General features: G+C 38.3%; 1 protein-coding gene across 2 annotated transcripts in view; it reads left to right on the top strand.

The window, feature by feature from the left end:
* The first annotated feature begins 12,758 nt into the window (after nucleotides 1–12,758).
* pax7a (paired box 7a) overlaps nucleotides 12,759–17,870 on the top strand; it is a 58,148-nt gene continuing 53,036 nt past the window's right edge. The window contains exons 1-4 of one of the 2 annotated variants that reach the window (XM_028003227.1): nucleotides 12,759–13,354; nucleotides 14,454–14,689; nucleotides 15,740–15,869; nucleotides 16,279–16,407. In XM_028003227.1, coding sequence (XP_027859028.1) covers nucleotides 13,270–13,354; nucleotides 14,454–14,689; nucleotides 15,740–15,869; nucleotides 16,279–16,407 — 580 coding nt within the window. In that variant the 5' untranslated portion in view covers nucleotides 12,759–13,269. Of the gene's footprint in view, nucleotides 13,355–14,453; nucleotides 14,690–15,739; nucleotides 15,885–16,278; nucleotides 16,408–17,870 lie in introns of both variants that reach the window. The other variant, XM_028003226.1, reaches the window with a different exon arrangement.

Genomic DNA, 17,870 nt, shown 5'->3' with positions numbered 1-17,870 from the left:
ATCTTACTCGATGGTTAGCAGCTGGACATCTTGGACTTGTTGAGAAGACTGAATGTGGCTGCAGTAAATTGTGTGGTGGAAGCGTCTCTGGGGGTCTGGTTGTTGTTTGTGATGAACCATAAGGCAGACAAAGAAGCAAAAGTGACAGTGGGTGACTTGGCAAAGTATGTGGGAAGGACAGATGTGGAGAATTTTTTTCTGATCGGGAAGGCAAACAAGTCTTGTGTGGAACTTGAGCACATTTACCTCAACAAAAGGCAAAGGAAATCAGCTGAGCAGCTTCTCCTAATGAGCCAGCCTGATGAGATGATCAGACTCAGGTGTGGAGCTGCAGCCTGGGAAGCTCCACTATCCCAGAGTGGATGAACACGGAGGAACTGGGAGAGATACACACAAAACGTTCATGAAGATGAGGTGAGGAGATTTTGACAACATTCAAATTCTGGACAGAAGTTTAAGAATACACCCATGACCTTCTCAGCACCCCTCACTATCCTCTGCAGTGTGCCACGCAAATTCAAAATGGATTCACGCTTCGGGTTGAGCTACTTTAGAAATGTTCTTGTTTTAGTAGCTTTTTATAACCTGACCTTAACTATTCAGCCACTTTGAGTATTTGAAATTTTGCACTGTTCTGGAAAACCTTGCACTGTGTTGTTATGTGATTGACCCACTGTTCATTTTAAACATATGTTCCAGAAGTAAAATATAGCAAAATAATGTCGTGCACATCCTAATTATGTTGTTTTATTTCCTCCTTTGTGAGAACGCTGAAGGAAGATGAACCAAGAGGAGGAAGGTAAATTTCCACCTGGAGGAGAGTCTACCAGCGTGAAAGTACTGTCCGTCTTTATGCCTTTCTACAGTCGAACCAGTGTTGTCTCTTCAATTCAATTCAATTTTTTTAAAATGCGGAGTGAAGTCATATGAGTATTCTTAAGAAACCCACATGCTTACTGGGAGAGGATTCAAATCCTGACGTGCAATCCTGGAAATAGTTCTTGGAAATATGTGGACCCTGTGATGAGCCGGCAACAGATGCCCCGAGACAATGTTCATGCATGCAAAAGAAAATGATTATTACTTATTTCCAATATGATCAGATGATTATTTCAGAAAATCCCAAAGGATATTCGACTGATTGGTATATGCACCTTCCAATTTTCAAGCATTCTACAGAATCAAACAAACACCTCACCTCCATGTTTTTGCTTTCACTATGAAATAAATGCATTTTATTAGAACAAAGAAAATTATGATTACTTTCTTGTCGGAAGCTTTAGATCTTCTCATGATATACATCAAGAGAGGATGCCTTGAACTTCACATCAAGGGTGGCATTTTAAGCTCGAGAATATCCCAACCAAATAGCAGTTTTATGTTGTTTTAAGTTTGTTTTTGAAAGCACCAGCAAATTCATAAGATTCTTGGGCTTGGTTAGTCTGAATAATGGACCTTTTCAATCACAGGCGCCATGTGACTTCTACACTGTCAGCTCTTTGTGATGCCCTCTTCTTTTTTAAGCATCTGTGTCCAGCATGAGGAGAGAGAGATGTTATGGTTGCAGAGAGCACCTAATGGGGTGATGGGATTCAGTCACAGATGGGGGGTCAAGTGATCTGCCTTTTCTAGAAGGATCTTTCAGATGGTTGTGGTGAGACTAATTGTGATAGCATGCAAAATGGAGCCATTACTTTTATCTTCATTAACAAAGAGTCTTTTTCTGTTTTCTTCTATTTCTTTTCTGAGATTTGTCAACTCTTGCAGCCACTGGTTGAGCCAATGATGCTCTGTGTTCTCTGTCAGAGGGAGGCATGTGTTTAATTGACAAAGCCAAAAAAGTAGAAAAATAGTGAATGATGTGAAAGAAATTCGCTTTTTAAATTTATTTATGTTTATAATTAACTTCACAGAATTGTAGAATAAATATCTTCCATCATTTATAAACCAAACAAGTCTGTCACACCGATTGCCTTAACTATGATTAAATACTTCAAGTTGGACTTAAAGCCACAAAAAAAAACCAAAATTAGACTTCATAAAAGAAACGTCTGTTAGATAGTTGCATATGTCTTCATGGTCAAATTGCCATAACAAGGTTGTAAACTATGCTTTCCATTCACTTTGCCTCACTTTCTTTGGAGATCTTGATCTCCAGCGATGCTGAAAATAGGAACTTGCGCAAAAAGACCAATAAACTGTCTTGTGATTTTGTAAAAAAAAGAGTTTGAAAACCACAAAAAACAAGATATTTTTGAGTAAATAAGAAGTCGTTTGGATAATTTTAAAAGTGAAGAAGATATCTTGTCTCTTATAGTTGTGAAATGTTATAAAGTGTAATAAAAAATTTGCACACTCAACTCCTATATTGTCCCTTAACTTGATTTTTTAACCTGCATATTTCCACTAATGATTAAATACGAAACTATAAGTTAAGCAGCAAATGTTTTTGCCTTTTAAAGTTTTACTTATATCTTGATAAAAGTAGTTAACATAAAACCTTCCTGGATACTTATGCTTCATTTTTGGTATTTCCAACAGTTGCTTAATCATTGTCACTAGTACTTTTTCACCAAATCAAAGAAAAATGATAAAGCTACTTTACTAAGTTGATAGAAAAAACATGGACAAATCTGCAAAAAGGAGATATTTTCTGGTAATTACTTGAAACCAAATTGCAGAAATCATAGAATGAAATATTGGGATTCCTCTGATGTTTAATCAAAAATGTTGTTTCTCTAAAGAATATTTACTAATGCATACTCTACATTTATTATAATTCTCCAGCATTTAAATTTGATTTTAATGGGCTGACTCCTCCATCCCAACCATTGCTGCAGTTTTGAGAGAAGGTGTTTCCAATTTTCACTGAAATCTGCTGCTTATTTTTCATGGCATTTCATGCAAAAGTAATCACAACCCATTAACATTTTGCATCATATTACAACCACAAACCCTGATGGTTGCTTTTTATTACATATGACCGAGCAACATAAATTAGTGTATTAATTTGAAAAGGAAAGAAAAGGATTTATGGTTTTCTAATATTTTTACCAGTAGAATTCTGAAAAGTACAGTTAATTAAGTTCAATGCTTCATGAAACCAGCTTTTATTGTTTGTTATAGCTGCAAGTTTTCCGGGATATGACTCTAAAAGCTTTGCAGACATGGACACAGAATTTCTTTACATTGGTTTTGAAGTGTTACCAGATGTAATCTGAGTTTATGACTTTGGCTTTCTAAATTTTCAGGGTTGTTGTCCTGCTAGAAGCTGCAGCATTTAATTTAATATTTTGTCTTTGAAATTATGTCCTTCTTTGTGTTTGTCTACAACAGAAAAAACCTAAAAAATACACTTAAGTGTGCAACTGTAGCACGAGAAAATGTAGAGCAGTTCAAGGGGTTTGATAAGATTTCCAAGGCAAATTAATCAAAATAAATGAACTAAATAAATAAATAGCTACATAAATCAAATCAAACTGTATTCAAAGAGCATTTTTATTCCATTCAGATCTAAAACAATAGATTTTTAAATGTCAAAAACAGAAGGAAATAATTTGCTAATTACACATCATATTTAAACTTTTTCAATTATCCTACAGAAAAACAAAAAAATGTGTCAAAACGACAGCTCTGCTGACATTCACTGTTCAGCAGAGATTATAAACCAATTATCAGCAAGCAAAAATGTCTGGGTACCTCAGCTGTCGTAGGTCACGTTTGGTGATATCGGAGCAGCACACTGCTGTGTGATTTCTGCTATGAGAGGTTGTGACCTGCCTCCTACGCCGCCGCTCTCTCCAGTCCCCCACTGGCAGAGCTGAAGCGGTGGAGCCACACTGGTAGGTTGTGTGAGAGGACAAGCGGATTTGGCATGCACATCAGAGCGTGATACCCAAGCATTTTGGTCCTATCACATGCCACACACACCGACTCTCTCACACACTAAGAGAGCATTTCTGGTCGCGTAAAATGGATTGTAACACTGGCCACTGTTATGAAATGATGCCAGCAACTCATAGTATCCCTTTACAGCCCACTCAACCAAAGGTCTGAGTGTATTTGTGCCATGTTGTTGTTGAAAGAAGTGGTTTTACAGGTGCAGTTATCTTTACAGTTTAAAGCTTCTGCTTGCTTAAGACGTTACACGGTCACTTTTGATCAAATCCAGCCAAAACAAAATAGTTGCTTACACTATGGAAGGAAACAATATATTAGAGAGCTTTTTAGATCTTTTTTTTAAAATTTAAGGTCAATGTTTCAATAAACAAGATTATTTTTTACAATGTTTAAGTTAATTGGAGGCGCAACTCAAACACATGACTTCTTTGTGACGACATGGAAAAATTAATCGTCCTGCGGTCTAAGCATGACGCCCAGGAGGAGCACAGAAAATGTCAACGTAGGACAGCGGGGCAAGTGGGGGTGTTGTCCCTTCAAACCCTCATCTTCCCAAACCACACACAAAGAAAATGCATATTTTTAAACAATTACTTTCATGTATAAACATCATGTAAATGACCAGTCAACATACAGTTCAGATAGACAACGGGATTCTGCCTGTCAAATTTCAACATGTCTTGGTGCAAAATGTTTGCATCAATCCCAGAAGAAACGGCAAAACACTTTGCAAAGATCCAGCATGAAGCTGGTAATGAATCCTGCAAACTTGTGGACAAAAAGGCCACTCTGAAAGGACGACGTTATTGTCCCAAAAGCAACAAAATAGAAATGCAGAACACAGTGTGGCAATGCACACTGTCACAAAGACCTTCATTTTTTTTTGCACCAGTTCCATCCCAGCAAACTATTGTCAGGAGCTCCAGGAAGGAAAACAGTTTAGACGGCAATTCTGTCAAAAACTGGGAAAATTTATGTTAACCACTGAGCTTGAAGAAAGCTTTTAAAAACTTTTCACAAGAAAAAAATATTTCAGTCATCCTTTAGGCATTTAGCAAACAGAAATAATTGAGCTAATCCAGACTGACCTAAAAGAAGAAAAGTTTAGTTCGATTTAATGTTTTTTTTTTTTTTTTTTTTTTTTTTACAATTTCAGTAAATATCTGGTTTCATCTGGAAGCTTCAATTTGACAGATACTTTTAGTTTAATTAGATCAGCAAACATTGTAATCACTAGAAAAACCCTCCTGGTTGTGTTCTAGTCAAACCTTTGAAGGGATTTTGAGGCTAGTGAAGGATATCATCGGGGATACATTTTTCTAAAATGCTAGTTGACTGATTTAGTCTCACACACGCTTCAGGGAAATCTGTTCATCTGTGATCTTAAGGTGTTCATGCAACCTGTTTGTTCAACACCCAGTAGCAACATGCAGATTGTGGTTTTTTTTAAGTGTGTAACTGTAAAAAATGCCCGTCTCTGAGGATACTGACACTAAACCCAGAACAGCCATATCTTAGGGACATTGTAGGCGGCCATGACAAGTTATGCCCCATTTAAGATGTTGCATTATCTCAACGTGTTTGAGCCGCTCTGAAGCAAATCATCAAAGACATAAAATCAGCAGTTGGCTATGATATGGTACCTTGTTTTCGTGCATCACAGATGAGCAGGCTTCGCATTAAAACTCTAACGTCATCCCCATATAAACAAGTGAGAAATAAAGTGGTGTTTTTGGAGTGTAAGTGTGATTTCACATGACAGAGGAGCAGAAAGGAGAGCTCTTTTGGCGTTAAACGGAAGAGGGCAGGTGAGCCCTGCTGCGGGGCGATAAGAGCCTCGGGGAACAACCAGACAACACATAGTCCCTCCGTTTTGCTTCAGTGAAATAAAGAAGAAACTGTTGCACTTCCTGAAACACTCACCATCATGTGCTTTGTGCTTTTCGCTTATTTAATCCCTGCCACTTCAAAGTGTGGGGCTGCCCTCGTTTGCAGACTTAAGATGGTTTGTCTCCGCTCAGTGGACGGTCCTCCGTCTCCTCCCCATTGGTTCGTCTTCAGACTAGGTTTGAATTTTCTATCTTCTCCTCTCAGGCCTCAATCTGCAGCGTCAAGTCACGAGTTTGTGCTGTCTGCTGCCTGGAGAAGGTGTTACTCGGGATAAACAGAATTCACACTATAATGAGCGACGACAGGATGTCACCCCGTCTGACACAAATCAAACTCCAGCCACCGTGCTTCCACCTCTGTACCCACCTGCACCCATCCAGCTGAGACGTCCCCCGCTCCCCCTCCTCTGGTTTTGTGATGCCATCCGCAAAACTTATTTTGGCAGATGCTGTTGCAACAAAGGAGCAATATTTACAATCACATCTTCAAAGCTTGGCCAAATATAATGCTTTTTTGTCTGGTTCTCACCAAAGTTTTGCTACCTGTTGTGTCTCACACATTTGTGTCCAGCCTTACGGGCCAAGAGCTTACCTCAGTAAATGGATCTGTGGCCAAGTCTGATGGCTTTTTGAGTTTCAGATTTTTACACAACTCATAATTCATATTTATGTGCCAAATCAATGTTTTTCCAACGCATTGTGTTCCGGTGTTGTACGTCTAAATCAGTGCCCACCATCTATTTTGGCTTACGGTGCCTTTCAAAACTGTTTGTACCCTTCTGACTCATTTTGTCACATTACACTATTTCATAAATAAAGTCCAAATTCAATTTCTGTATTAATCCAGCAGTTTGGTGAAGGCCTCAGAGGTTTGACAGTTCTCTGATCAGACGAGGCTTTTATTCAGCATCGATGGGGAAGCTGGCCACAGCTGATTGAAAGGTTGAGGAGCTGAGCACAGAGCAATCCTGGGAGGGAATCTGTTAGAGGCTGCAACAAACTCTGAGATTCACCATCCAGCAGGGAAACGGCACGGAACGCACACCCAAAGCTATGATGGAGGGGTTTAGATGAAAGCATCTTCATAAACTAGAATGGCCCAGTCAAAACCCAGTCTGGATTCCAATTCATTATCAGTGATGAGACTTACAAATTGCCTTGCATCCTATTTGACTGAGCTTTGGGTGGAAGTTTCACAGGAAGGAAATTCAGAAAAGTTGCAGCTGTATGATTCAGTGCTCAGGGGTTGGAGGGCTGAATATGAATATAGAGTTTTTACATTACATTGTGTCATTGTCCTTCCACCTCACAGTCAGACACAATACTTTGTACTGTACCACTATGTAACATAAGAAAAGTGAAAGACAACAACATAAAGTTTGTACTTGTAATGTGACAATATATGTAAAAGTTCAGGACTTTGTGAGGCACCAAAGGGTTATAGATTGAATTCTCAGAGCGGGTCGAGTGTGTGGCCCGGTCCAGAAAACCGGTTCTCCCTGGCTCTGCCTCTCTAATGCCTCATTCTACGGGGTTAGCTCATCCTGAGCTACCTTTGCAGCTACGCTGCTTTAGGCTTAGGCTGCTTGAGAATAAACTGACCACTTCTCCTCACTTTCCTCTTTTACTGCTGTCCACTTGACCTTTATTTCAACTGTTAACTTTGTTTTCTTGCAGTTTGCTTGCATTCTGTTTGCCCATGTTGCCTTCCTGGAGGAGGAAATCGGCTGAGATAATGGTGTCAACACTTCAACGCTCTCCCTCTTCTGACATGAACTTTGCACATATCACTAACATAGAAAGCACTCCTGGGTCAGTTCTACTGTTTCCTTTTGTGTGTCTGCTCTGTCGCCTCATGGCAGATGGTTGCTTCCTTGCACTGAACCAGGTTCTGCTGGAGATTTCTTCCTGTTACAAGGGAGTTTTTCCTCTCCACTGTCGCTACGTGCATGCTCGGTATGAGGGATTGCTGGAAAGTCAACAACATAATACAAGCAGCTGTCTACAGTACTTGTCCAGGAGGAGTGAATGCAGCAAGTCAGCGACTCCATGTAATCCGCTGAGTTTCCTTAGACAGAAAACTTTTTAAACTAATTTGAATAATAAACTGAGATTAATACTTGATGACTAGGATTAGCGTGTATTTGTCATTGAAGTGTCTTGAAGCAATATTTGTTGTGAATTTGCTCTGTATAGATGACCAGGAATTAATTACATTTATAAGTAAAAGAGAGAGAGAGTTAAAGAGGCTAAGTACACGATTGTAATAATTTTCTACCACACGTAGCCAAAACATTATTTTTTTCCATATTCTTCCTCATATTTAAAGACAGTTCCTTTTGTCTCCCGACTAAAAACAACAAATGCACACCTCAGTTTGCTAAAGGCTCATCTCAAAGTATGCACTAGTTAAATGAGATAAGAACTCAATATTTATAATCCAAAGTTATCTTCAGCACAGGAAATATAAGTTTTTCTGTCTCTCTGTGACTTTTATTTCACCTTATTCAAGGCTATTTAGCTGTATTAATCTTCCCAGGAACTCTTACCAGCTTTATTGCTCCTGCTAAAAAGAAGCAGGACTTCAGCATGACACTGCCACCATCATGCTTGCCCTTATTTTGCTGTGTGTTTGTTAGTTTTCTGCAACACAAAGCATTTTGTAAGTATTTCGAATGTCAAACTCAAATTCATCTTTATTTCCTCTCATTTGCACAATCCCGCTGGAAAGAGCAAACCAAAAAATGTTCCTGGCAGATCTTAAAACTGACCATTTCACCACATATCAGAAATCCCTGTTGTCTGCTTTTCTTAGTGTTGGGTCCACATCAATCTGTTCTCAACACAACTATGGTGCAGACCCCGAAGAAATCCTGCACTGTACCTGAAGGTCATAAAATATATACGCATTTTGTTTCCATCTGCACAAATACTACAATTCTTTTTCATGCCTGTTTCACAATTTACCTTGGGTCCATGTAAACTGGATTATAGTCCAGTCAGTTGTGGTTTCTTGATGAAAAAAAGCTGTGTTGTTCTCTTGTATCTGACTTGTTTTCCCTTGTCTGTACTTCAGGACCTATCTGCAGGCCTGAAGAGGTGAAAGGGTTTTTTTTCTTTTCAGGAAAATATGCTTTTTTTCCAGTTTTTTTTTTTCCGCTTAAGTCTCATAAATCTCAGTGAGAGTTTCTTCTTCTTGTTTCTCAAGACTTACCTTATAAGTTTCAGTTTTTGTAGTTGTAGACCTAGTGATACATTTATTTTAGATTTTCCAAACCAATAACAATGACCTTTTTCTTCATTTTGAGGTCATGTTTCCTTAAAATGCACAGGATTAACTGAGATGGAGGCAAAGCAGCGAAATGTTAGTCAATTTTTACGTGTCAGCTAATTTGTTCCAAATGAGTTTTTCAGGAATTCCTGAATCTCTGCTCTCCTTATTAACCAAACATCACCTTGTTAGACCCTTGTTAGAAAGTATGTGTAATCAGAGCTCCTCCCTGTGCCACACATAATGTGATGAATATCTCAAATCAGCTTTCTTTAATTACACTTATAACACATAGTAGGGCTTTACACTAGTCTCCTCCTAAGAGGCCATTTTATACGCTTGCTGTGCGCCATGATAAAAGAAAAATAATTCCCTGTAAGGAGGTGATTACACATTTGGATAATTCTGAGCAGATGTGAAAATGTCTCAACAAGTTAACAAGTCTTTGGAGGAAGTGCAGGCTTTGTCACCACTGAAACAGCTTGAAGGATCCTTCACAGTTGCGATCTTTGTTTTGAATAGATGCAGGATGATGGTAAAAAAAATATGGCTGCTGTTTTTGGTGTTCAGGGTCTCGAAAATGTTGGGCAGCAGTTTATCATGGTTGCATCTGTTTTAAATGAGTTTGCATGAAACATTTATGAGAACAACCAATGCTGGTGAGAAAGGCAGCTGACTGATGCACCAACTACTTTTGCAGAGTTCTGGTTTGTTTTTAGAAGCATTTGTTGTTTTCAGCAAAGAAAAAAATGCACATAATATGGAAAATAAATTTTCAGATTAATACAATTCTCTCTCCTTATGCAACAATGATGTAGAATTATCTTTTTGTCTTCATAAAGATCAGAACAATAAATGTAACAAGCTTAAATGTCCAATTACTCTTTAGAATGTAAGACAATTTATTTTCAATTCTCTTCTTTGAAAATTAACTTTAAATTGCTAAAGGATTATCTATCAGAAAGTGTTTTTTAAATTATATTCTGTGCAAAGACAAACTAAAAAAATGTTAAAAACTTTTGAACACATAAACTTTTATACACTTAACTTGCTATGGTTCTTCTCAGAAAAAGATAAAAGCTCAAATTGGCTATGCCTCTCATCAAAGGTGCTTTCTCTCTTCTGAACAACTAAAACTACACATTAAGAAAAATCCATAGTGAAATAAGAATGAGTGGAGGAGGAGGGGTGTTCACCTACAAGCAAGAAAGAAACTTTGGGTAATTGCCATAACACAAATAATGAGAGGCTAAAGCAGCGAAGTGTTTGAAGAGCGGTCCTGATCGAGATAAGATTGGAGACATTATCATGTTGGAGAGGAAGCTTTTGCTTTTTTTTTCTGTCTGCTGTAGCTGAGAGGAAACTTTAGTGACGGAGTTGCTCATGTGAGCCAGACGTCGAGGTGAACCATGCAGAAAAAATGCTTTAAAAAAAGAGCTCAGGCACTGCAACAGGGATGAATCTTTGGGTGCAAAACAGGCAACACAGAAATACTTTAAGTAGATATGTGACTTTTAATCATTTTTAATGTCGTTTATGAACATGACTCGCCCACTGGTGAACACTCTTTTTGATCTAAAAACAGTTCCCTAAGTAACAAATAAGAATGTACTTTAATTAGAGTAGATTTAGAAAAAATGCACATTAGTTTCTGCGGGCTATTTTGTTTCCAAATATCCAAAAATTCCCTTGCAGTTTTATCACATGACTCCGGGTTTTGCAATCTGATGTTTTCAGAAAACAACTCTTTAAAGTCAAATTAATTCAACTTTATTTGTTCATAGCAAATATATCCTCAATTCACTTTACAAAGCAAACTTGTCAGATTATTTAGAAACATATAGAAGAATCAATTAAAGACAACACAATTATAAAGACAGAATAATATTCAGTTACATACAGACCAGTTTAACCCCAATTATTACAAAGTAAAAATCCAGTTTATAATTTAAGTTGGTAAAAGAATATATGTCAAGACTTTTCAGCGATCCCACTACTTCCAGTGAAAGAGTTTTCTCTGTTTTCAGCCTGTTTTAGCATTTCACTATCAAGTAAAATGTTATAAATCATGCATATTCTGCATTTTAAGCTCAGCAGCATTTATTGCTTTTGTTTTAGCGTGCAAACATTTCAAGAGAGGTGTTGAGCAATTGCAACGCTTGTATCAAATGATTCAAATAGCCTCTGACAAACCTATACGTTTAGTTTATGTTGAGACTCTGAAAAAAGAAACAGGCTACAAATGCTTGCAAATACATACACACACATATATATAAAGCCCTTCCACAGCCTGGTTCTTAAATTCACCACAATCTAAAAATTTTCTGCACACTGCTAATGCCTTTCTTTTTGGTGTAATTATAAACAGATGCATAGCAAATGAATATCAGGCTTGTAATGATTAGGATAACAGAGGCAAGACCTTACGGTGCTGAACCAATGGTGTGTTCAGGGAACACGGAGCCTCATTTCAAAGGCGAACCTGTTGTAGCTCCAAAGAGGTAGAATATTTGTACTTTTTACATTTTACTTTTACTTTCTCCTTGAAGTGAAATGCAGCTTGTGTCTCCAGATGATTTATGCTCGACTTAATCCAGCGCTCTTTGCCCCTTCCCCAGGAGACTGAGGCGGTCTCTTTGTGCCCCCTCTGTCCCATGCGAAGCAGACCAAAAGCGGGGAGAGCGAGGGTCAGAGATCCGTTCGGCGGGGTGGCTCCTTCCCACCGGCGCATCTGCATGTGAAATCGCCATTTCACCCCTCCACACTCCCTAATTGTTGCTAAAATTATTTGTGAAATTGCCTTCCACCAGGAGTGTTTTCCACGGCAATTGTCACACGATTTTATATGCACGGTGGGCCCACAGAGCCAGCACACACGCACACCTCCTCTCCTCCTCCTCTCTCTCCATATGCGCTCGTTCGGTTTAACTTTAATTGTGACGCGTTATTATTATTATTATTATTATTATTATTATTATTATTATTATTATTAAACAATTAATTTTAAAGGGTGCCCTCTGTACCCGACCTGTTATCATCAATATCGGGTCGATCCAAATGTTGTTGTCAATTACAACAAAAGCAAGAGGAGCGGACTGGGCTGATCCTGCAGCGCAGCAGTTTGACTAATTGAAAGGTTAACAAGCGAAGGGCCGCAGTTCTTCTAACCTCCGTCTGGTCTGACAGGGCGGCTCCTGTTTGCAGTGAAGAAAAAAACAATGCTGCAACTTTGAACAGGAAGAATAAATAAAAGGCTCTAACTTTATTTAATTTTTTCCCCCCTTTGTTTCAATTCTATTTTTTTTTTTAAGTTGAATAATTCAGAATTTATTTAGTGGACTGACTTACACTGTTTTCTAAACTAATGCATATATTTGTAAAAGTTAAATAAGTATGTAAATAAATGAATATTTTTAAAATGTATATTTTATTAAGTAGTTTTTTAGGATGTTGGAGTAATTGTGAGTAAAATAAGAGTAAATGTCTAAAAAAATATATATATATGAAAATCTTCAGATGTTTAAAGTTCTGCTCATTTTTTCACAACAGTTCTTCTTATAGAATATTTTCTATGCGGTCCTCTAAGAGAGGCAGCGGTGAATTAAAAAAGTAAAAATGTGACGATCTGATTGGTCGTCGGGCTCTTGGCTAAACCCACTCCCTTTCATCCATAAAAGAAAGGGCAGCGAGCCTATGGGAGCGCTCCGCTGTCTCCTCCTACGACATGCACCAAAGTTGGCCACTTAAACTACTTCCAGCCAGCCGGCAGACATTATACCGAACCCAAACTACACCAGGGGGAAAAGAATAACACCGCGTTTCCCACAACGCGCCACCATTTAGCTGCTTGCGCCTCCATTTTTTTTATTTTTATTTTGTGCAAACTTACCTCTGTGGAGGTTTTCGTTTCAGCTGTTGCAGCGTTTTGACGTTGTATTTTTGGCCGATTTATAAAGCAAGAGGAGAGCATCCCCCCCCTTTTTTTCTTCTTTTTTTTATTTTTATTTTCCCCCCCGGTGGAAGAAGGGTCTGTCCAGATTTACTCCGCCTGGGATTTGGGATTTGACAGCGGCTGTTCTCAGATCTTTCCAAACACATTCCGTTTTCTTTTTCTTTTTCTTTTTTGTTTTTTAACTTGGAATTTCAGAGTGAAACACGTTCTTTAGCGCAGTGATTTTATTTTTATTTTTTTGCCTCGGTAGCTACAGGATGGCTACTTTACCTGGAACAGTGCCTCGGATGGTGCGCCCTGCGCCAGGCCAGAACTACCCTCGAACCGGCTTCCCCCTGGAAGGTGAGGACAAGGACAGCCACGGGTGCCTGATACTTGAACTTGTGCTGGTTTAAGAGCGAAACTGTCCGCTCTGTGAGCTCGTACGCAGCGCGGCGGTGGGCACAGTTTGTCATCGGCGACATGCTGGGAAATAAAAAGATGGGTGAACAAAACGCGCCGCAGTCAGGGCTGATTAAAGTTAACCTCACGTCACGGTCAGGGGAGAATTATAGCTGCAGAAAATACAATCTGGTGTCTTCAAAATGCTCCAAAATCTCAAAAGTGTATAATCCATGTGGATTCTGGTTGTTTTATGTGCATTTCAGACAGCATTTAAAACAATGTTCTTCAATTTTTTAATTGTTTTTTTTTATTGTTTATTGTTATTTTAATGCAACATTTATTCTCCACTTTTTATACCTAAAAATATATGTTTAAATCTTTCATTACATCACTGGAAATTATTTTGGCCCTCAGAATTAAATGTCTAATTTGGAATTTATTTGTCTTCTTTCTTAGACGCACACAACATTTAAATCGCCCGTATATGTGGTGGAGGGAAGGAGAGGAAGGGTAAAAAAAATATATAATTAAAAAAAAGATCATTGTATTTGCATGTATTTGCGGGAAACTGGTTCTTCCCCATCCTACACCCGCTTCGTGCTCAAGTGCCCTGGACTGAAATGTGCAAAAACCACGTAGCTCGCAAGTGACTCGAGCTGCGGGATTTGTTCGAGTGGTCCCGCAGCTGGAAACGGCAATAATACACACGGCAAAGAGCTGGCTCAAAGGATCACATCAATATTTGTACAGCATGACTAGGAATAATCAAGGTGGGGAGTGCCATCCTCTCTAGTGTCTCTCGGATGTGAAATTGCATCCCGGAGTGGATCCTTGGATGCATCCTGTCAGGATGAATTTGGCACGAATCTCCCCTGGAAAATGGTTAATATGATAATGTGCGCAAACTGCGTCCGAATGGAGATAAAAGCAGCAAATGTGGCATCATCTAATCAAATTAAAATCTCATCTGTATTGTAGGATACCTTAAATTGAATAAAGTCTCGTTGAATGTGAATGTTTTTGAGTGTTTTTTTTTTTGTTTTTTTTTGCGACGCAGTGTCCACCCCTCTGGGCCAGGGCAGAGTGAACCAGCTTGGTGGGGTCTTCATCAACGGGAGGCCGCTGCCGAACCACATCCGACACAAGATAGTGGAGATGGCCCACCACGGCATCCGGCCCTGCGTGATCTCGCGACAACTGCGAGTTTCTCACGGCTGCGTCTCCAAGATCCTGTGCCGGTACCAGGAGACCGGCTCGATCCGTCCAGGGGCCATAGGGGGCAGCAAGCCCAGGGTGAGTGGTGGTCTGTGTAGATGACAGGCATGCAACACCTGATTCTATTTACACATGGGTGTATAATAATAATAATAATAATAATAATAATAATAATAATGTGCAATTCAGTATCTCTTGAAACTGAATTGCAATCCACCTGTAACATTCTATTTAAAAATATGATCCAATTAAAACTCAGATGTGATGTGAAAATTTCTCTCACGATTTAAATCATTTTTTGCATTACAAAAAAAATCCAACAAACTTAAATGATAGTTTAAAATTGGTATAACAAAATAGATAGCTTCCCGGACGTATGGTCAGTATTGAAATATATACTGAACAATCTAAATACAGATATTTATTTTTTTTATTTCAGCATGTTTAATAATATTAATTAGTAATTACAAATGACAAAAAACACATAAAAATGACAAAAACAATAAAAAAGATCATGTAATTTTCACACTTCTAAATACTCAATAAACCCTTCAAGGAGGGAAACAATTTTTAATATTTAAGTGCAAAAGTCAGAAATACAGGAGCTGCACATTTCTGTACCTTAAACGTGAGCATAACTCCTTTTACTAAGAAATCCAATAACATTTTATTGCTGTATTTTTGTTAATATTATCTATTTCGATAGTTTATCTAGAGAGATGTGTATTTGTTTTGAAATTTAGGTTTCATTTTCAATCCGTTTGTTTATGATTTGTGTCCAAATCGATCCAAATCTCATGTTTGATGAATTAATAAACGACAAATAAATCTGTCCATTTAAAATTAGAACCACTTCAAATGTATTTTTTTTTTTGTGCTATTAAGCTCAGTGTAGCGAAATGTGTGGTGCTAATGATGCATTTCATCTAAATATTTTCAGAATACTTTACATGTTAAATTGTTTGATTGTAGAAATGTCTGTCTTTCTTTTGCATTTATTCAAATTAATTCCAAATTATATTTTCCTGACTAAACATTGTGTGTTTATTGGATGAGATGAGTGTTTCCTTTAAACTAAAATCCCTCCTCTTTGTTTGCTCGCTTGCCATCAACCTTTCAAACCTAAAGCAGGTGGCAACTCCCGACGTGGAGAAGAGGATCGAAGAGTACAAGAGGGAAAACCCGGGTATGTTCAGCTGGGAGATCCGGGATAAGCTGCTGAAGGACGGGGTGTGCGACAGAAGCACAGTTCCTTCAGGTGAGGCTTCATCTGGTAAGCTGCACTTTTTTTTCCCCTTACTACCAGCGAACACCGCAGCATCACCTCTCAATGAACGTCACTTTGAATTCAACATGTTACTGATAATAAAGCGCCTCTGTAAGCAAACCCACAGAGCGATAGCGATATACATGTACATGTCCTGTTGAAATGTGGCTTCAGTGCTCCGTCAGTTCATAACATGTGCTCCCTCTGATGAGTATTTTCCTCCAAACGCTGCTGCTTCATGTGAAAACTTTTCCTGTGCCATTTTTTTGTATCCTTCTGAGAGAAAAAGAGAGAGCAGAAGAAGAGAGAGAGAGAGAGAGAGAAAATGTTTGATAGGATTATGATGGTTCTGTTATGGCTTTTAGGCCTAATCACCCATTTACCTTTTTGTTGCCATTAGTGAGTTCCATCAGCCGCGTTTTGAGGGCCCGATTTGGCAAAAAAGATGACGAGGATGACTGTGATAAGAAGGATGAAGATGGAGAAAAGAAAACAAAGCATAGCATCGATGGCATCCTCGGTGATAAATGTAAGTTAACAAACAAAAAGTGTATGTCTTATTATTATTATTATTATTATTATTATTATTATTATTATTATTATTATTAGAGTAAATTTGCAGCCTTGCAAACTGGAAGCAAATGTTTTTTTTAAATTGACTTCCTACTTGAACGTCCTCTGGGGAAATCGTCCCATATCCGAGCTGCGGCTCTAAGCGCAGACAATTTATTCCCGCTTTAAACTCCGAGCCAGCACTTGTTCACTGCCTTCAATTATTTATGAGAGCCTTGGCAGAAGGTATTTAGCTGCCGAGAATTAATTTGCGTGGCGCATTCTTGCTCATTTCACTCACTCATTCAGGGGGACATCTAAAACGACAGCTGACAGTTGACCCACTTCAAGCTCCCTGACGTCTCACCGCTTGTCAGTGAAAGCGGAAATGGATGCGCATGTTATTGTTTTCTGCTGTTAGTAATGTGTGAGACAGTGGTGCAGGTATTTTGTTTCTGAATGGCCCTGGAAGATAATCATTTCCCCCGTGGTCCCAGGTTTTGAAGCATGTTGTAATGCATTTGAATTCTTAAAATGAAGCGAGGCCTAATGAGGGATTCAGTTTTATCCTGAAAAGATTTCAATGTAAAATATAAAAATGCGCGGAATGAGCGCCTTTAAACGCCCTGCTGCGAACAATGTACACTGCAAAAATGAATTCTAAAGGGAGTTCAATTTTAGCAAATAAAAATCTCTTTAAGCATATTATTTGTAAAGATAATGGTCACTAATACCTGCATTCTAACGTCATTATATTAGATAGGAATTTAAGAAAAAAATGTTTGTTCTGCCAAAACGTATTCTAATTTGTTGTTGTCATGTAGAGGAGCGTGATAGGTCGATATTTTAAAATGAGCTGTGTTATGAATGTACATGTCAACTCAGTAAAAGTTAACAGTGTCATTAGGCTTGTTGCAAAAATGTAAGAATGTAGTTTATTTATTCTTATCTACTTTAGCGATAGCGCTAATGCTGGAACTTGCTAGCACGTTTAGGTTCTTAAGCCTGAGGTTGAACTCAACTGCACATGTACTGAACTGCACATTTTAGCTAACAAAAATGCAGTTTTCAACACACCCAAGACAAAAAGTTGCTTAAAAAAGACTTTTGTGTAAAAAAATATGATTGCACAAGGCAAGTTGCACAAAGTGGCTATACAGGTATGGCTGTGTGTACAACTAATCACTTTCAAACATTGCCTAAAGAGAATATCCTATAAATTTCCAAACCGTCCCCATTTGAATTAGTAAAACTCTGCTGCAAAGATTGTTAGCATACCAAAATAACTTTTTTAATGCTGAGATATGGGCTATGTTGGAACTAATGAGACTTGACTTATGTTAGCTACATGAATACCTCTCCTACAGCCAAAGCAATTGGCACAGGTGTAAAACATTTTGCTATGTTCAATCAAATGTTAGCTCACTGGAAAGAAATCTG

Source organism: Xiphophorus couchianus, chromosome 20 (assembly GCF_001444195.1).
Source record: "Xiphophorus couchianus chromosome 20, X_couchianus-1.0, whole genome shotgun sequence".
In the NCBI taxonomy this organism is placed as follows: Eukaryota; Metazoa; Chordata; class Actinopteri; order Cyprinodontiformes; family Poeciliidae; genus Xiphophorus; species Xiphophorus couchianus.
This window is presented reverse-complemented; position numbering and strand designations above follow the sequence as displayed.